The sequence below is a fragment of the Microtus ochrogaster genome, chromosome 4 (genome assembly GCF_000317375.1).
Source record: "Microtus ochrogaster isolate Prairie Vole_2 chromosome 4, MicOch1.0, whole genome shotgun sequence".
Taxonomy (NCBI): Eukaryota; Metazoa; Chordata; class Mammalia; order Rodentia; family Cricetidae; genus Microtus; species Microtus ochrogaster.
The window spans coordinates 69,049,896-69,070,872 of NC_022011.1; the positions used below are offsets into that span (position 1 = coordinate 69,049,896).

At 42.2% G+C, this 20,977-nt stretch overlaps 1 protein-coding gene across 3 annotated transcripts in view; it reads left to right on the top strand.

The window, feature by feature from the left end:
* Gpd2 (glycerol-3-phosphate dehydrogenase 2) overlaps positions 1 to 20,977 on the top strand; it is a 136,414-nt gene that overhangs the window by 24,287 nt on the left and 91,150 nt on the right. For 2 of the 3 annotated variants that reach the window (XM_005346424.2, XM_005346423.2), the window contains exon 2: positions 13,883 to 13,992. In XM_005346424.2, the coding sequence (XP_005346481.1) occupies positions 13,891 to 13,992 (102 nt within the window). In that variant the 5' untranslated portion in view covers positions 13,883 to 13,890. Of the gene's footprint in view, positions 1 to 13,493; positions 13,557 to 13,882; positions 13,993 to 20,977 lie in introns of those variants that run through there. The other variant, XM_013345925.2, reaches the window with a different exon arrangement.

Consider the following 20,977-nt stretch of genomic DNA (forward strand, 5'->3'; position numbering starts at 1 on the left):
CCAGGCTGGTCTCGAACTCACAGAGATCCGCCTGCCTCTGCCTCCCAAGTGCTGGGATTAAAGGTGTGCACCACCACCACCCGGCCAGTCTGATAGTTTGGAAGAAACAGAAAAATCTTTACAATGCAGATAAAGGAAAAATTGATATCGGATGCTGGGCATAACACAACAATGATAGTGTTGTGTTTTCTACTGTTGCTGAGGCACCCCTGTATCATAGCTTGTGTATAGTGATCAAAGGAGAGAGAGAGAGAGAGAGAGAGAGAGAGAGAGAGAGAGAGAGAGAGAGAGAGAGACTTTATTGGGCCTGGGGAGATGGCATTCACATGGTAGTTCATAACTCCCTGTAACTCCAGTTACAAGCAGTTGTGATCTGCCTGATGTGAGATCCAGAAATCGAAAAATCGAACTCAGGTCGGTCCTCTGCAAGAAGAGTATGTGCTCTTGAGCACTGAATCATCTCTCCAGCTTCTTACATGTTTTTTTTTTTTTTATTAGATTAATTTGCGTGTGTGTGCACTTCTGTGTAGATCAGAGAACAGTTTGCAGAAGTTAGTTCTCTCCTTACACCTGAGGGTCCTGGGATTAAATTCAGGGTCTCAGTCTTGGCGCCAAGTACCTTTACCCACCGAGCTATCTTATCAGGCTCCGCTTCCCCCTTTTAAATTAAAGACGGCCTTAGAGTCTTGAAGAGAAGCCTTTATCCTCTGTGCTCTCGGATGTTAGTTTCTACTGCCCCTGTTGTTAGCTGTGTAATGTTGATACCCATACCCATGCGTATCTCATCCTGGTGACTAGACTTTCTTATGTCTATTTTTATGCTCTCTTTTTAGGGTGTGTGCCAGACCTCATAAGGGAGAAAAGGAAAAAAAAACCTGAAAAGAGGATTGGGGCGAAGCCACATGGGGATGGGGTGGGATGAATAAGATCTTATGACCTAGACTATTTTATTTTAGCCAACTTTTTTTTTTTTTGAGAGTGTCTTGCTGTGCAGCTTAGGCTAGTCTTGAACGTATGGCATTCCTTTTGTTCAGCATGCTTAGTCCTAGGATTACAGTTTTCTGTAGCTAAGATGACTGAGATGGAATGAACAACATTGTTCATAATTTTTGCTCAGGTGAAAGGAAACTGAGTGTTTTCTCGGGCAAGGGTGAAGGGGCTTGAACATTCACACAATGTTGTACTGCCGCACATACTCTTGAATAGGCTTATTGTGAGCAACCATTTTTTGTCAGTCTCTCGTTTTCTGAAAACTATTTCCTTGAGGATAAGACATTTTTAGGAAGTCTGATCACTTTACCAAAAACGATACAGAACAAGATTACTGTGACCAGTGCATTTTCTAAACACATCTATTGTGTGTGCAGCCTAAACACCCATATTTATACTTGTAGACTGTTAATGTGTAGAGTGAATCTGAATGTAGATTTCAGCAGGCTATAGGGTGCAAATATGTGCAATGTGGTAAGCTCTGTTCTCCAGGATCATCTCTATTGAAAGCAGCAGAGTGCCTGGATCCTCACCCCTGCGGATTTCCTGGCTGCAGAATTATTCTTTAATTCAGCTTTCATCCAGGGCTTAGGCTGAAGTATTTGTAATAGTGGTGTAGTAAATCGCTATTTAAACAGTTTAGCTTTTTACAGTGTAAAAAGTTGACTGAAAATACTAATTATGATACGAACCCAGGTGTGGCCTTTTGGTTTGTTGTTTTGGTTTCGGAGACAGGTCCTCACATAGTCTAGGGTGACCTGAACCAAATACATAGCTACGGGTTGCCTTGACCTCCTGATTCTCCTGCCTGTACTTTTGTCAAGGGCTGGGATTACAGGTGTGTACCTCTTTTGAGACAGGGTCTCACCATGTAACTCTCTTGCCTAGAACTCACTGTGTAGTTCAGATTGGCCTCAACCTGTGGCAATCCTTTCCTTGTCTCTTGAATGTTGACTCTGTACCATCACAGTGACCTAGTTTTATAATGTGTTTTAAAATTATGATTATGATTATTATTAAAGATAGGGTCTCCTACCGCTCAAATTGGTCTTAAGCTTTCTATAGCTGTAGATGACTTTGAACAGATTTTCCTGCCTCCTCCTCCAGAGTTCTGGGCTAACAAGGCATGTAACCACTAGGCTTGCCTTTCCATCACTGATGCTCAGTGAGCTCAAGATTTTAGAAATGAACTCCTAAGGTATAGTTGTAATTTAAATATGTAATCATAATCGGAATACTTTTTAAAAACTGATATGGTTTCTTATCATTCAGTGGTAAAAATAATAAAAGAAAAAAAAATCAGTTGGCAAAGATATTAGCCAGCCTAGGCTACAGAGTGAGAGACCATGTCTCATAAAAAGCAAAACATAACAGAAACCAAAACACAAGAACCTCAAAATTAATCACTTAAATATGTAAAAAAAATCTTCATTTGACTTGCTCTGTGCTTTTTTTACAGCATCTAAGACTTTTAGGAACACATTTAGGTATATAAGGAAGTAGACTGTTTTCTCAGGAAGCTGCTGTTCAGTAGCTGCGACTGTCAGTCATTACAGTGCTAATGAATTTGGATCAGAGGCTTGATAATATTGCAGAGCAAAGACAAACATTTGTACTCCATCGTTAGCATACAGTACTTTATTCTGTAACAAAATAAATGGCTTTTCTCAGATATGAAAGCAGATCCTGTACTGCCTAAATAAACCCCAAAAAAGTGGCCTGTGCTGTCAAGTGGTGCCTACTGTTCCCCAACCACACAAATACGCTAAAAGAGACAGAGGGAATCACGATTAAGCAAATTTATGTGATTTCTAATCCCTTTATTTTTTAAGGTGGAATTGAAGTTTCTTTTGTGGTGGTTAAATACTCTATTTTTTTTTTTTAAATCACACTTCTTAACATTAAGTGAGGAGTTTCTTGTCAGGTGATGTGCAGAAATGAAAGTTTATTTACTTTTATATCAGCCTCCTATTTACAGAAATTCTTACCTTCATTAGCTTTTGGGATGGGCGTTTTTTTTTTAAGAGCTGTATTCTAGAGTTTTACATGTTAGGGTCATTTTATGTTAGCCTTCTCAAGACTGCCTTAAGTTACAGTTCTAGGACTATAGACAGTAAATATTGTGTTTTTCTTTTTAGTTTTATTATTATTATTTTTGAATATGAATGCTTTGCCTGTGTGTGTGTGTGTGTGTGTGTGCGCATGCTCACTGTATACATGCATGGTGTGTCAGTCAGGTCCCCTGAAGCTGCAGTTACAGCCAGTTTTGAGATCATATGTTAGTATTGAGAGCAGAACTGACGTCCTCTGCATGAGTAATAAGTGCTCTTAACTGCTGAGCCATTTCTCTAGCCCCTGAACTTTGCTTTTAAAATGAACTTAAAGTGCTCAACAGATTGACTTCGTGAACTGTAGTTCTTTATGATTTTTATAGCAATTCCATGGAAAGCAGGTAGACCATTTTGTTATAAATTAAACTATGGTCATTTGTATTTAATATAAATCTGTTTTGTTGAGATGATGTAATGTACCTTATGTTGGTAATTAGCATGTGCTGTTTAAACTTTTTGAAAGTGCAATCTAGGAACAGGAAAGATTTCCTTCAAACCTCTGGGCCAGGCTGACTCTAACTCAGTGACCAGGAGAAAGGGGACCAGCCACCGGCTAAGGGTATTAAAACACTGTGCACTTGAGATCGCACCAAGGGTGAAGCATTTCCAACGGAGGTTGCTATTATTTATTCCATGGTATAAAAATGCCCACGGTGAAAAATAAATAAATAAATAAATAAATAAATAAATAAATAAATGAATAAATATGCCCATGGTGAGAGTGAGAAGCCAGAAGCTCTGTCTCCTGAAGAGAATTCTCTGCCCAGAATCTCCCAGCATGCCAACTTCAGCAGGCTTTGCTAGTCATTTCTGCGGATGCTGCAGGCCTGTCTGGGTGCTGTTTTGCTAGCTCCATGCTGCCTCTACCTAGTTGCTACTCGCTATTGGTTTTCTCACGTTTACTTGCCACATACCTAACAGACTTACTCATTTGAAGCAAAAGCACGACTGCCTTAGATCACTCTCCACACTGAAGAGATTTCTCGTGCTTCTACACTGGACTTCTTGAAAATAAGGAAGTAAAATAAGGGGTCAAATTCATGTCTTTGTTCTGTGTGCATTTCCACAGGACACAGTGTGGCAATTACTTTGCAAATACCACGTATTTCCTACAAAGTTAGATGTTAAATAACAAATGACCATTGAGCAGAATCTACCTGTTCCCCTAAGACCTCTCCTTTTTCAAAATATTTTTATTTTAGAGGAATTTGAAATAAATGTTTGTTTAATTGTTATCATACTGTGTATTAACCTATAAAAAAATTGCATATTCAAGCTTTTGGTATTTTCTTTTTAAATAGGCTTTCTGTTGGCTCCCTTTGCTGTTTTTCTTCTCTTTCTCTGAGACGAGGTTTCTATGTGTAGTCCTAGCTGTCCTGAAGCTTGCTCTGTAGACCAAGTCTTGATGAAGAGATCTGCTTGTCTCCGTCTCATGAGTGCTGGAGTTAAAGGCATTCACCGCCACCACCTGACCACCTATCCCCTTTACTTTTATGACTTTTCCTTACACCATTTGAACTCTGACAAGCTCTGGATGCACCTGGAGTCTTCACCTTGCCAGTCTTTCCCCCGGCCAGGCTCTAGGGCCCCTGCTTTTCTCTGAGACTGGAGAGAGGTTTTGGGCTAGCCTCATTTCCACTCATCTGGAGTCACTGGTTTAGCTCCTAAAATGATATAGCTGACCCAGTTTTGTCTGGAGAGATTTGCAGAAAGTTATTTCAAAGTCCTCCCTGGCTGAAGCATTTTTTTTTTTTTTAATTTCAAAAACTTTAGAAACCTTTTGAAATTTATTTCCAAATGTCATAAACTTTTAAAAAGTAACACATTTATCCTAAATATATGTGCATGGGCAAAAGTAACAAAGAAGGACAGGGCTGCAAAAATGAACACATTAAGATTTCAATGCAGGATTCTGCACGTAAGTAGGATAGCATAGGTAAGAACTGCAGTGACTTCGGCAGTCTGTGTATAGGTTGAGATCAAGCAAGGTTTAGCGTAGCCGCCTCTTTTCCATCCATGCTGAGTAGAAACCCAAGCAATGGATGTCAGGCTAGCTTTTCAGTGAAGTGGTAGGGCCAACTTTCAGTGTCAATCAGTCATTTTATTTTATTTTTTTTTAAATATTTTTTTATTTATTATGTATACAATATTCTGTCTGCATGTGTGCCTGTGGGCCAGAAGAGGGCACCAGACCTCATTACAGATGGTTGTGAGCCACCATGTGGTTACTGGGAATTGAACTCAGGACCTTTGGAAGAGCAGGCAATGCTCTTAACCGATGAGCCATCTCTCCAGCCCCCCAATCAGTCATTTTAATATGTGTAAGGGGATCTGTTCCCATTTCATGGCAGCTAAGGTAAATCAGACATAGGAATCCCTTGTTTTGGTTCCTCCTTTTTCTGTCAATACTTCTTCCCCGCCTCTTCTTTTTTTTGTTGGGTGGGTCTGAGCCTTCTTGGCCTAGATTTTTCAAAGTAGATTGGATGTAGAAAGTTCTGCTTTTTCCTGAAGTAGCCCTGCTGTCAGTGAGGGTGTGGAGGTATGGGACACAATCCCATGAGGCAATGGTGCAAACTCCCCTCTTCTGCCACAGCCTAGCATCTCATCAGCCGGAACCTGAGGATACAGGATGGTCTCAGTTTCCGCAGCTTTCATGTATCTTGTGCTACCAGGAGAATGCTTTGCTCACTGACTTCTGAAAAGCTTTATCTTTATTCTCTGCTATCATGCATAGTGTGTGTTCTTTAGAATTTGCAGCTCCTTGTCAAGGATAGGCATCTACTGTTTTCTCAGAACTTGATGCATTCACATCTTTTTTTCTTTCCTTTAGAGTCATATCTTAGGAAGTACTCTGGCATTCATTTTCCAACCAGTCTTCTGCGCTTGGGTTGCTGTGTCAGCTCTTCACCTGTGTGTTCTGTGTCTGAACCAAAGGGGACTTCTCTCTGGGGAGTTAGGATAATCACTTCCTTGCAACCTGCCAAAGCTGGCTTTGCCTTTGCTTCCCTATAGTCTCATCACTTGGGAGACAGAGGCAGGAGATGAGAAGTTTAAGGCTAGCCTGTGCTACAGTAGACTCTGTCTCAGAAAACAACAAACAACAACAAACCCTAAATAAAACCTCTCTAGTTCCATGTACCCAGAAACCCCGCCATTGTTTTAGCATGGGTAACTGGAAGGGAAGATGCTTCTATTTCGCTGTGGGTTGTTGTCAGTCTCTAGGGTTCTAGACATACTGGGCAGGATTTCCTCTGAGGAAGTGCAGCAGTTTAATTTTGTAAAATTCACATACCTTTTTTTTTTTTTTTTAAAGTCACTGGATTAATATGTGGTTGGACATGTGGGTTGGGCCCCTGACTTGTGCCTCTCATGGGTGTGACAGTGTGACATGACTCAGTGGGATGAGGGGGTGGCTTTCCGGGCTCAGCTGCAAACTGAGAGTGAAGTGTGGGGGGCTTTGTGCTACCTTTGGGCCTCCTTGTGTGCTTAGTTTGTGAGTGGTAGTAAGATAGTTTGTGCTACCTCTGAGTTATATCCTGGGGATCTTATTTATAACTGAAACGCCTTATGTGGCTGGGTTTTTCAAGATAGGCAGTCAGAAGAGCCTGGAACATTTTGCTATCTTGCTGGAGAACCCTGCCCCCAAAAACTGCAAGGCTGGTGGTTGGACTACTCTCCTTGCTAGACAAGAGCTCCACCACAAAGCTCCATCCTCAGCCCTTTGCCTTATTTATTTATTTATTTATTTATTTATTTATTTATTTATTTTTTGGGCTGATGAGGGAGAGGGCCCTTTGCCTTTCAAGACAAGGCTTGCTGTTCATCTGGATCTGGCCTCCTTCCTGGTCCTGGGATGACAGGCATACACTGCCACACCCAGCCGAAAGTGTCCTTTGAACGGTACTGTTCCCATGCACTGATAACACTTGGTTGGGATGCTTATTCCTGCACTGGCTACCAAATCAACCGCTTGAGAAGTTCTCATTTTTCTGCAGTTAGTGGAGAACAGGGAGATTAGACACTCATTGCTGGTCAATGGGATTGCTTTCTAAGAGTCCAGAAAGAGGACAGTTTGTCAACAGGTCCGGGGCTTCTCTCAGGGAAAGAGATAAATACAGTTTCATGAAATCTTTCTTATGTTACCTTTCCATCTTGGTGAGTGCTGAGAGAGAAGATTAGAGGAAGATCTGGAGGAGAGAGTAACATGAATGCTCAAGATAGAGAATTCTATCTTGAATTGTTTTATATTTTTCTTTCTTAAGTTTTTTGTTTCATGTATTATTATTATTATGTGTGTATGTCTACAGTGTGTCGGTGTGCTTGTGCTCATGCATGCATACAGGCGAGCACAGACTGCAGCCGATGTGTGTGTGGGAGTCCGTTCTCTCCATCTTAGGGTCTGGGGGACTGAACTCAGGTGGTAGGCCCTGTGCAAGCTCTTTCACTACTGAGTGTCCTTGCTGGTTCTTTTGCATGTCTCAGTTGATGGCTAATTGCTTGCTTTTGAAGGTAGATGTTTGATTAAGTTGTTTAAAACATATGATTTAGCTGGGATGGTGGTCTTGCCTTTCAGTAGGAGGACACAGGCCACGGACATCCAGTGACTGTTTTGAGATGTGCTTCTCATGTTGGTCAGAGTGACTGTGTAGTGGGAGTTCTCAAGGGATGACTAAGCATTCGGTTGAGCCGGACAGACGGTAAACTCAAACAGTAGCCTGTAGGCTTTGAGAAGTGGCCGCTGTGGTTTATGTCTGTGAGCGCTCAAGTGGCAGTTGTGATGTTGAGTTCTAGGCGGATGTTTCCCAAGCCAGTACCCTTAGTTGATTACTTTGGTGACCCTTTTATAAGTTTAGGATGAATATGACAAATGCTTTTGCTTTCTCCAAATAAGCGGGGCTGAGAGATGGCTCGGCGGTTAAGAGACTGGCTGTTTTTCCAGAGGTATTGAGTTCAATTCTCAGCAACCACATGGTGGCTCACAACCATCTGTAATGAGATCTGATTCTGGCCTGCAGACATACATGCAGACAGAACACTGCAAATAAAATAGTTAATAAAATCTTTTTTAAAAGAAGGAAAAAAATTTAGTGTTGTGATAATATTTCAAATTTCCTCAGTTCCAAACTGGTCTCCTTCCCTGCTTTGGTCTGTTTGTCTTTCTAGATCAGTACCACTGGGGCCAACCCCCAGCTTCCGGGACTGTTCACCTTACATACTTGTTCTTGGCCACTTCCTCCTGTCATCATTTGTGAGATCCTGTTGAGAAATTCGGGATTTCTCTCTGGCCACATTTCCCAAGGTTGCCTTATGCCAGGCTTGTTCACCTCCCACAGGGATGGTTTCACTGTCAGCTTATCTTCTTCTTCCTCATAACCTTCTGCCCAGAATTCTACTGTAAAGGGAGGCATGCATCTTGAGGCAGATGCATGTGTGAGCGAGGACCATTTTGTTGAGGCTTGGCCAGCTGAGCTAGTCTTCTTGGAAGAATTAGAGTTGGGACATGCCAGCACGGGAGCCAGCCCTGAGTCACTGTGCATGTGTTTTAATTCACAGTCCAGAAAACATGGACGTTGAGCTGTGTGATAAGCCAGTTAGTTTTATGTTTCTACCATTTTCTCTTGGTGGTTTTCTTGTACTTTTAATGCCCAAAGTAAAGATTCATCAGTATTTTCACCTCTGTCTTCGGTGGCAGGGAGACGACGGAGCTCTGTACTTGATGTCAGTTGCTAGAAGAGTTCTCATCCAGGGTAGATCTTTGAGACAGGACCTTTGAGTAGGAAAGGATTTCAGAACAATTCAGAGTGAAACACAATTACCTTAGTCAAAGGACATAATGTCAAATCAAGTTTACTAACTCAGCAGAGTTTAGAAATTAAGTAATTTTTAAAATTTGGAAAAATATGAGCTGGTTTACCTTTAAAGAATTTTCTTCAAAATTAAAAAGATACATTTTTATTTTATGTGAATGAATGTTTTGCTTGGGTGCATAAATGTGCGTCACACACATGCCTGCTATCTACAGAGGCCAGACCACCTGAAAGAGGAGTTAGACCATTGGAATTGTTCACGTAGGTGCTGGGGAACCAGGCCCTCTGCAAGAGCAGCACATGCTCTTAACTGCTGAGTCATCTCTCCAGACCCTTGAAGGATTTTTATCTGTAGATAAAATGTTGAGGTTGTTTATGAGGTGCTTTGTTTAGATTTATGAAGAGAGAGGAGCAGTGATACAGTTGAACTCAGGGCCATAAACATCCTGACCTTGGGTGAGTACAGTTCAGTGATACCATCTTAGTCTTGAGGATAAACCCTCTCTCTGATCTTTTTGATTTTTAGGTTGTGTTGAAGTTTCTGGTAAGGCAGGTTCTGAAGTGGGAGGCTGCTTTCTTTCCTTCTTTCTTTATTCCTTTTTCTTTCTTTCTTTTCTTTTCTTTTCTTTTTTTTTTTTTTTTTTTAAGACGGTTTCTCTGTGTAGCTTTGGATCCTGTCCTGGAACTCACTCCTACAGACCAGGCTGGCCTTGAACTCACAGAGATCCCCCTGCCTCTGCTGGGATTAAGGCTTGTGCCACCACTGCTCTGTGGGAGGGTGCTTTCTATTCCCATGCCCCTTTTATTTCTCCCAATATTCTATTCTGTCTTTATTTGATAGCTTCCTAGTTGAAGCTTTTATTACTTAAAATGTTATTTTATGTATATGGATGTTTCCCCTGCATGTATGTCTGTGTACCACATGAGGTTCTGGTGCCCAAAGATGGCATTTGGATTCTCTACCCTGCAACTGGAGTTCAAGAAGGTTATGAGCCACCATGTTGACCCCAGGAATCAAATCCTGGGAGAGCAGACAGTGCTCTTGATCACCGAGCCATTTATCCTGCCCCTTCTAATTACTTTAAAAATTGATACTTGGAAATCATCTTTTCTTTGTAACCACGGTGAGACCTTTTCCCTTATAAGGTACTATAATGGATACATGTCTGTGGTGTAGAGGTTTTTTTTTTTTTTTTTTTGCTTTTAAATATATTTCTTTGAACATTAAAACAAGACACTTGCTTTATTTGGCCCTGGGCTATTGGTAGATACTGTGCCAGGAGCTCCATCAATGAGAGGTGTGCCTGTGTGTGTTGGGCTGGGTTAAAGGATAACCACAGGTTTTAGCCTGTACCTTCCAATTTGAGTTGTGGCCTTCTGCTTTTCCTCCTGCATACACTTGGCTAGCTGGCCGGTGAGCTTCTGGAATAATCGTCTCTCTCCATGTACCATCTCCCTGCAGGAAAGCTGGGATTATAGACACATGCTACCAGCTTCTGCCTTTTCTGTGGGTTCTGAGATTTGAACTCAGGTCTTTATGCTTCTGAGGCAAGGTCTTTGCCCATTGAGCCATCTCCGCAACTGAAGCTAGATCTTTTAAGGGAAAAAGTAGTAAAGCAAACACTCTCTGAATGACAGCCGTTTGCCATTGTGACTTTTTCCCCCTTTTTCTCAAAGGGTCTCACTAAGGAGACTTAACTAGCCTGGAACTAATAGAGAGCCTCCTGCCTTTGCCTCCCAACTCTGGGATTAAAGGCATGTACGACCACATTCAGCCCCATGTCAACATTCTTAATAAAAACCAAACCTATCAATGCTGATTTTAGGAAAACAGGGTGAAATAGTCTATGTTTTAGACTTTGGACTGCCTGTGTGTTTTACTCATTACAGGTGACTGGGTGACCTTATAGAAGGATTTGATGATAGTAGAAATAATCTTCATTATTGTTTTTTGAGTCAGAGTCTTAGTAGAAACAATCTTTTAATTATTTCATAAAATTATAAAAAGATAATTACAGTAAAAGTTATTGTTAACTCCAATGTTATGTGAATATAGGTTTTTGTTAGTACTAGTAGGTATTGAAAATAATCTTTTGCAAATTTTAGTATAGGAAAGTTAAATTGAAAGATTAAAATTAGTTACGTAGGAGAGCCACACTTTCGGAAGAACCAACCCCACGATTAATTGGCTGAATGAATGAACACCTAATGCTGAGACATTCTCATTGACTTACATGTCCCACCCCACAGTTGTCTTGATGATGTGTGGTTTCCTTTGTGAGGTCATGAATGACATTATCAGCAAGACAAATAGTGATACTACCCCAAGTCAACCAGCCACCACACTCATATCCGATGGACCATCAGGCTTCTGTCTACATGGGGTAGGCATGTGCATTGTTTAGGATCTGTCCCAAGTTGATCAAACTAACCGTCTGATAGTGGGCTGTCCCAGGACCTCCATCCATGATTTCTCTTGTTGAGACAGGCATCCAGGTGAACAGTTGTGTCAGCACCTTAAATAGTGTAAGGCTGTGGCAAATGGGTGTCTGCTCTTGTGTGGTTTCGACATTTGAAGACGATAAGGTTTAGCCTAAGGGTAACTGAATGTTTGACTCCCGCAGTGAGCACACACAGGATCTTCCACAGTTTGAGCAAAAGTGGATGGTTATGTAGGGGAAGTGTTGGTGGTGGTGGCAGAGGTGGAGATGCAGCTCCACATTGCTCAAAACAGCCTGCAGAGTTCCCGCAGACTTTTAGGGATCCTGACTCAAGTCAACACAAGATTCCTGGCTTTGGCCAGAAAAGAATTTTAGTCCTAGTCTGTGTGAAATAGAGTTGGAGTTGATTAAAACTAGAAAAGTGCTCAGGGAAAGAACGCCCAAGAGCCTGGATGTGAGCTTCTCAAAGAAGAATTAGTTTATTACAAGACATTTTTATAGATTTTTAAGCACAGAGGTCAAGGGAGAGAAGCTCAGGGAACGGATAAAAAACACCCAGGTGTGGATATGAGGCCCTTAAGGAGTCTCTTGTCATTAACCCTATTTTGGTGACTCTCAACTTATATCTCAAAAGACTGCTAGAAACCTGATTCTCTCCTCCCTCTCCCCCTTCTCTCTCTCTCCCTCTCCTGAGAAGTGAGATTGTAGAAGGCTCTAGAGGTTTCTTGGACAGGATTACAGTCCACAGATGAAACCAAAGGAACGATGCTAGGAAGTTAGGGCATGTAACTGTAAGTGGTTTTGGTGAGATTGCTGGAAAGTTGCACATTTACAGCTAGGGAAGGATGCTTTAAGCAAATGCTGATTGAGCTGGAATCTTGATTCTCTGCTGCTGAGGGGCTTCAGCTATTCCCAGGGGAGAACTCCTTTTCTTTCCTGTGTCCCCTGGGTCTTTCCTGTCTTTCTAACTTGCAGCAACAAAGATAGTAAAGAAGAGACCTTCAATGTCAGGGCATTTATAGTTAATATATTAATGTATTTACTATTTATATTAATATTTCTTAGATAAGAATGTTAATAGTAGCAATAAAAAAGCCATGTTGGAATCTTGTCATTTGTAAAGGAGAAAGGAATGAAAAAATTTAAGAAATGCCAACTTCTATTTTAGTGTATAATTTATAGTATTCCCAAATGAGTTCTCTGTAGAATCTAGTTACCAACTCTACTGAAATTCTTTAATTTAGGAGAGTAGAACAGATATTTTACATTCAATATGGGACCCAACATATTTACATTGAACTTTTTTTTCTATTCTAAGTTAAAACTACCTTTAATCTTAGCAAGCTCTTGAGTTGCTCCATATCAGTAGAGCGTAAGTGAGTTGTTCAGACAGGTCTGGCCACCACCCGTCCTGGAAAATAGGGTAACGGCTTCCTTGTAAGAGGTGGGTGTGCCAGTTGCCTTAGTGGAGGGAAAGGTTTAGGCGGGTCAAATTATTTGCTCCTAAGTTAAAAAATAAATAAAGGTGCTCACAGAGTGTGATTCTTCTATGTTTAACAGCGTAAAAGTAGATCAGAAGACTTTGGTGGGATTCTTATTTCTTGTAATGATTTTGGCATCCAAAGGAGTCTGAAAAAATTTTAAATCTTAAAGAACAGAACTTCTTTCTTTCTTTCTTTCTTTCTTTCTTTCTTTCTTTCTTTCTTTCTTTCTTTCTTTCTTTCTTAAAAAATCCCAATCAATCCAGTCATTGAAAACCAGGAAAAAGAAAGAAAGCTCGCACATAATACAGCACTTTATTTGGCAATACACTGTGAACACAAAGGAGTCCTTCTCTTTGACATTGCCACCATGTCGCTGGATAGAAAAACCTTTCTCTATCCCCCACCCCCTTTCCTTGTCTTTCTCTAAAGCTCCTCCAACAAAAGGGGTTACAGGAGGTTAAGTTAGCATTTTGTTAGAAGAACAGGGCCTGGTGTCTGCTGACCACCTATCTGTAAAATATCCACCGGTCCAGTGACGGAGGTCTCAGCACATTGGCTTTTGGCTTCCGGAAGGATTTCATTAAGAAGGGAAAACTCCAGAAAGTCGTCTCAGAGTTTAAATTGAACCCTGAAGCAGGCCTGAGGTCTTTTGTCCCATAGAGTGACCCAGGACTTCCACCAGTTTCCCGTGTGGAGTGGATTAGCAGTGGAACGAATTCGCAAGTACAGCTTGTAGTTTTGTCAACTCCACAATGACATTTCTTTTCACAGCTCTCTTGACTTTATACTGTTTAAATACCCTGAGTTGTCTCTTAATTTGCATTTCTTTCTTTAATGCCCGTGAGCTCTGAATGTAACGTTTACATAATCAATTTCCTCGTCCTGGTTTCTTGGATTATTGCTTTTGAATCGTGGTATACCCATTGGCATGTTAGGAGTCCTCTAATGTCTTCGTGTCTACCTTAATATAGCTTCATGATCTGTACAGTGTCTTATTAAGATTATTATACAATGAAATTAACTTATTTTCTTTCTATTTTTCTTTGTAGGCTGAGCAATGGCATTTCAAAAGGCAGTGAAAGGGACTGTTCTTGTGGGCGGAGGAGCTCTGGCCACTGTTTTGGGACTCTCTCAGTTTGCTCATTACAGAAGGAAGCAAGTGAGTAAGCGCATGAACTGGTGGGGAAGCATTGATGCTGTGTGTGCTCATGGCTGTGTGTGATCATGGTGGTGTGTAGGAATTACTCCTAAAGTTCCTCAGTTTAAAGCGACCCTCAGAATACTGCCTTGTGATGCCCATGAACTTCGAATGCCCCGTGTTTTCTCAAAAGCCTCTGTCTTGGCTCTTTGATTTTTAAAAACTGCTTCATTGATTTGTGCCAGGGTTTGTTCATTTAGACTTTACTTTGTTCAGTTCATTGAGATGCTTGGGTGCTTATTTGCTCCTGCCAAGTTTGTCCTATTAGAAGGCAGGAGACTGGGAAAGGAAGTAGTAAAGCATTATATTCCTCTGGCTCTGTCTCTCTCTGTGTCTCTGTCTCTGTCTCTCTCTCTCTGTCTCTCTCTGTCTCTCTCTGTGTCTCTGTCTCTCTGTCTTTCTCTGTCTCTCTGTCTCTGTCTCTCTCTGTCTCTCTCTGTCTCTGTCTCTCTCTCTGTCTCTCTCTCTCTCTCTCTGACATGCTTTCACCGTGAAGCTCTGGCTGTCCTGGAACTGTATTGGTCAGGCTGATCTCAAACTCACACAGAGATCCACCTGCCTCTGCTCCCAGAGTGCTGGGATTAAAGGCGTCTGTCACAGTGCCTTTATATTTCTTAAAGGTTCAGTTACTTCCATAAGAAGGACATCATCTCATGTAAGGAGTGGAGCTCAGTGTGGGACACTCCAGCTGTGGGATTAATGTCAACATTCTGAAGACTGTTCAGTTCCCTTTTATTTTTTTCTGTGTACCACAGCCATGCCTTCGTACAGTTAAGGTTGAGAGCTGGAAATGATCTCATTGCAGGGTTTGTTTTCTTCGTTTTGATCTCCTGTTTCTCTTCTCCTGTGTCATTTGGGCCAACAGTCCTGCTTCAGGAGGAGAGCAGGAGGGAGAGCTTATTGACAAGGCCAGCTTGCTGTAAACGCCTCGCCATGTCTGTGGCTACCTTTAAGCCACAGGCTTCTCTACACATTCTTGTTCTTTGTGTTAGAAGGTGATAGAACCAGGCATACTGCTTGGAGGTTTCTATCCTGAATCAGAAATACCGCCTCAAAAACACATATTAAGAAGAATTAACGTATTCCTTCACAGTTGCCTTATCCTTACCGTGAATAAGCGCCTCAGATTTTTTTTCCCCCAGACAGACAATGTCTTACTCTTTAGGCTGGCAGGTCTGGAACCCAGACAGCTCATGCTTTGTGCTTCACAATCCTCAGCACTCAGGAGGCAGAGGTGGGTGGGTCTCTGAAAGTTCAAGACCAGCCTGCTCCAATAGTGAGTTCCTGGACAGCGAGGGCTATGTAGTGAGACTCTGTCTTGAACGAAAAAAAGGAAGGAAGGAAGGAAGGAAGGAAGGAAGGAAGGAAGGAAGGAAGGAAGGAAGGAAGGGAAATGTAATTAGGCAGGGATTATAGGCCTGAACCACTGTGCCTGCCCAGGCCCCCAAACTCATTTATTTATTTATTTATTGCATTTCTTCTTAAAGCAGAGAGGTATTGGAGAGACTGTGCCATCCTCTCTTTTCTTTCTGAGCCATGGGCACTGGACGCCAAGGCTTCCTAGGGTGTGTGTGGTGCCCATAGTAGCTGTCTTGCGGTTGAGTTTCTTCCTTGTCTCTTGACTGTGCTTGATATGTTTTCTTTGAAAAAGTTGCTTTGGTTTCTCAAGAGCAAGTGTGAAAGATGCTGCTTCTGCAGAGGCTATTTCAGAAGCCTGGTACTTGGGCATCAGGGATTAGATTACTCCCCTCGTCTCCCCCCTACTCCCAGGGTATCTGAACCGAAACTGGGAAATGCCAGTGCCAAAGGTCATGATATCTAATAGGTGTTGCTAAATTCGTATGTGGCTTATGTCTTTTTAACCATAGTAAACCTGTTTTACTCTGAGGTTTAAGGTTTAATGTTATCCCGAAATATTAGCTATTCCATCTTTTGTAAATTTGTTTTGTTTTAACTGATCACACCGAATAGTTTTGTAGTAGTGTTCCTGAACAGCTGAGTCAGGGCTGGACTTTAGAGAATGAGAGCATAGCATGCTGTTCTCTAGAGTGTTTGCCACTGTAGCCCCTCACGTTAGGCAGCCTGACTGTCCTAAGAGCCCAGGGAAATGGGGACCAGCAGCTTGAAGTCATTTATCATTTTAAACTGACTGCTTCTGTTGGAAAAACAAACAAACATAGCAAAAACCCCGCCACAGGCCTATTGCAGTCAGTGAACTGCGTAGGAAACTTGGATTTCATATGCTGCAGTTTCAATGATTCCTGACCCTTAAAAGACACTACCTTGACCCTAAATTGGAGATGGTTGGGGAAAGATAGACAAACAAACTCCTGAGAGAGGGAACAGTTGATTTTAGTGGCTGACTTGAAATGGCCACAGGCCACCTGTAATAGAGCTCTCTTCTCCCTCAAAGTGTGCCAGTCAGAGCCATTGGATGTGTGGGGGGATGGTGACTGACTTCAAGAGTAAAGGAAGAAACAGAATCATCTGCCCCTTGAGCCTTGTGTGTTGGCTACATTTTTGTAAGGCTTTTAGATGTGCTCGGTTTTCCTGCAGTCTGTTGTAGGAAGTACTGCCTCATTGGACAGGTGTGTTCACCTGCTGTCTCCATTCCCCGCCTTTGCCCAGGCCTAATTTTCTAAGATGGTTCAGACTGGAAGGTAGCTGCCTTTTAAGTATAAACCAGAAGGCTTGGGTGTGGTGAAGCTCACCTTTAATCCCAGCACTTGGGAGGCTGAAGTAGGTGGAGCTCTGTGAGTTCGAGTCCAGCTTGGTCTCCATAGTGAATTCCAGGACAGCTAGAACTGCGTGGTGAGACCCTGTCTGGGCGCGGGGGCGGGGGTAAATTGGTGTTGAAAAGACTCTCGACATAGTGATATCCTAGGGTACCATCCATTATACTTTTAAGTTCAACCCATTTGCCCTCATCACTGAATTCTGTCTCCCTGGTCCTGGCTTGTGTATGCACCTTGGCCATTCTCAGCACAGAGCTTTTGTCTCAAAATACAGGCAAAGTATTGAGTGAAATACAAAGGGGTAGACTCTGAAAAGTTGGTAAATTGTTAAAATGTGCTTGGTGTTATCTGTGTGGGTTTAGGCTCTGGCCATCTCACAAAGCCTCTTTTTTTTTTTTTTTTTTTTTTTTTTTTTTTTGTTTTTTTCGAGACAGGGTTTCTCTGTGGCTTTGGAGCCTGTCCTGGAACTAGCTCTGTAGACCAGGCTGGTCTCGAACTCTCGAACTCACATTGATCCGCCTGTCTCTGCCTCCCAAGTGCTGGGATTAAAGGCGTGCGCCACCATTGCCCGGCTCACAAAGCCTTTTTTTAATTAGTTAAATTAGCTTGTATTTTCATGGACAAATAAGAGGAAAATGGCTGTTTAGATTTTAGAAAGCTTCTTAAAGGGAAGACAGTGAGACTGAACAAGATTCGGTTTTATTTAAGTCAATTACTTGTCTCAGGAAGTGGCTGGACAGTTATTTCTAGAAGACAGGTAAAGCATGAGGTGGTGGTAGTGACTGACTTCACAGAAGGCCCGCCTTTTTTTTACATTTATTTGTTTTTGTGTGTATTTATGCACATAAGTGTGCAAGCATGTGCCATTACACAAATGTGGATATCGTAGGACTCCTGTGGGTGTCAGTTTTCTCCTTCCTGAGACTGCTAGCTGAACCATCTCATTGGCACTACGGTGCTTCTTATTGCGGGTGTTATGTTAGTATTTAGCTTACCTTTGCCAGTATAGCTTTCACTCAAGTGAAAGTTAGGAAATAGCTCACCCACTTTTGGAGGCAAACAGGTCATCTTTAGAATGTGCGTCTCTTCACATTTAGGAACAGGACTGTGACTCTCAGTAGAAGTGTTGGGTCTTTTGGAGCTGGCAGAGCCTGTATCTTTAGTTGCTTTTAGAAAAAGGAGATGAACGTTGGCTGATTTCGTTTGATCTGCTGGCCTAAAGGGAAGGGGCTTATGGCAAAAGAATCCACATTCTCAGCCAGCCCCCTTCCCTCTTCCCTATTCTGCTTGTAGAAGTCTTTGAGGGGCCTTTTTATTTTCCTTTCTTTCTGTTTCTTCATCTTGCTATCCCCTTATTTTTCATTATCGGGGATCAGACATGCTAGGCTCATGCTCCACCAAGGAAGCTACATCTCCAGCTGCCTACCACTATCTTAAATCATACCGACTATGTAGTGAGACACAAGACAGCTCCCTTAGGCAGTAAGGGTGGGTCTGTGTGAATCAGGACCTAATCATCATGACCCTTCCCCTGACAGAATTATCTCTCCAAGTAAGCATAAAAAAAAAAAAAAAAGCCTGCAGAAAGTATGTGGACTGCTCCCTGGTTCAGCCAGCTGTGTGCTCAAAAGTGACAATTCTCAATAAAGATGGCCTCAGTCTCCTTCTAGTTCTCCCTATAAGTCCCTCAGAAGACCACAGGCAGTGACTGGAGAGATGGCTCAGAAGTTAAGAGCACTCGCTGTTCTTCTACAAGACCTGGGTTCGATTCCTGGCATCTTTGTCAGCGTCGCAGGATCTGATGCCTCTGGTCTTTGTAGGCACCTACTCTCTAGTGCATATACTCACATGTAAGATACACGCATTCACATAACTAATAATAGTCATAGAAGACCACTGGGCCGGGGAGTGCCTCCTCCCTTCTCTGCTTGCTTTCTTTTTCAAAGCAGAAGATCTGTCTAGGGCCTCACACAAGCTAGGCAGGCACTCACTCTACCACTGAACTGTCCCCTCGGCCTCTATTTTACTTTCTGTTTTGAAATAGCTTCTCATTAAATTGATTTAAAATATCTTCTCATTAAATTGCTTAAGCCAACCTTGATCATGCTCTATCTTCTTAGGCTGATGGTAGTGTCCATCCGGCTAAGCTCTATTTAAATTTGCCCACTCTCTCTTTTTTAAACTTATTCTTCATTGTTGTTGATGTGCTCGGGATTAATCCCAGAGCCTCCCACGTGCCAGGTAAGCAATTGTACCTCTACATTCTGTTGGTATGTGATTTGTCGGGAACAAGTCAATGCTGATTCATTATTTAATCCAAGTGGGTTTAATGATAAACTTTTAGTTGAAAGGGCCTTAGATGACTTTCTTATGCGGTCCAACAGTGGAGTCAAAGGAAGTGGCCTTTTCTGGGAGAGCCTCTACTTTCTAGCCCTAAGCAGCTTACAGAGTGGAGCAGGTTTAAGGGGAAACTGAGTGTAGGAGAGAGGGAGCTGTGGAGCATTGTCAGGGTAGGCTTATGAGGAACAGAAGTGGGCAGTATTACAGTAGGACTGTGGGAGCATTCCCCAGGTAGCTAGGAAGAATGGAGTGGGCCGTGGAGAATGGAGCGGAATAGGCTGAGATAGGAGAATTTAACTCAGGCCTATTCCAGCCTCTTTTCATGTTAGGACACAGGCATCTTTTTTTTTTTTTTTTTTTTTTTAAATAATTAGCTTATCGTTGATTCCACACCTGTGAAGGTATGGAGTGGAAAAACTGATGTGACGCTGTGGTCTCCTCGCTAACCGACTGTGGTTGCTGTGACGGGTCAGTTTAGTTGTGAGGGGCCCTTCTTGGGTGACGTGGTACATGTGTTCTTTCCATTTCCCACCCTGAAGTTGAGGTGGACTTTGTGACCTCACGCCGAGGTGAAATTGATTGACTGACTTCTTTCTTTCCCCCCACTCAAACACAAAGCAGGGGGAGGGCTTTGGCAATGAAGGTCTGTGTAGCTTGGAGTGGTCTTATAAGGATCAGGGAAGGAAATTCTGCTGAGGAGTCTTCCTCTGAAGCATGTGATCTGTCTAGTTCCTGCAGCCCGCTTTCAACACCTCCGCCCCCACGACGTCTGTTTTGGCAGTTTAGGATTGTATCCGGTTTTCCTGAATGTTGACCTCGTTTTTCTCTCTGTAACAATGAGTGCAGCAGTAGCTTATTCCTTACGGGACTGAAGAGTGAAGGGATGCCTGGGTAATTAAAGCCCACTAGGATGGTGAGAGCCCTGTTTTAACTTATATTTCAGTCTTTCCCTTTCACTGTGCTATTTGTAAAGTTGTAAGAAAGTCGTGCTTTCTTATTGTTAGAATGGACACAAGGGTTTTTTTTTTTTTTTTTCCAGTAACAAGAGACAAGATTAGAGAAGCAAAAAACAGAATGATCAACTCTAGTCAAAATAAGTGCTTCATTTTTTTTTTTTTTCTTTTTGAAACTGGGTCTCGCTGTGAGCCCAGTCTGGTCTGGAATATGTAATCCTGGTGCCCCAGTCTCCCCAGCACTGGATTCACAGGGCAGAGCGATCGATACCAATAGCTTCATGTGTTAGTTTATCGTTCAAGTGCAGCAGGGTTTGGGTGAGCTTGTTGGAGTGCACCAGGTATGAAAGTTTAAGACTTTGGCTTTTTTTCATAAAATAAGGGTAAGGATTCCGCCCAGGCTTGCCCTCTATGCTCTCAGGGCATCTGTCTGTGGTCTGGCACACAGTAGGTCTTTAGATTCACATGCATCTTTTCCCCCTTCTCTTAATGTTGTTAGCTTCTATTTGGACCACACTGGCATACAAGTCTGGCAGCGGTGGTACATAGTTTTAATTCCAGAATTTGGGAAGTACAGGCAGGTGGACATTTACAAGTTTGAGGCCGGCCAGGACTACAGAGTGAGTTAAAGGACAACTGTGCTACACAGAGAAACCCTGTCTCAAAATAAACAAAAGACCAAAAGAAAAAGAAGAAAAAGAATGGAACACCAAACTCCTTCAAGATAATTGGTTTGGTCTACGCAGTTTTGCCTATGGAAATAATGGAAAAGTGAGTGAAGACAGAAATACTGGATGGATATATGGACAAACAAAAAACCCAGGATAGCCAAGACAATCTTATACAATAAAGGATCATCTGGGGGAATTAAGATCCCTGACGTCAAACTCTATTACAGAGCTACAGTATTGAAAACAG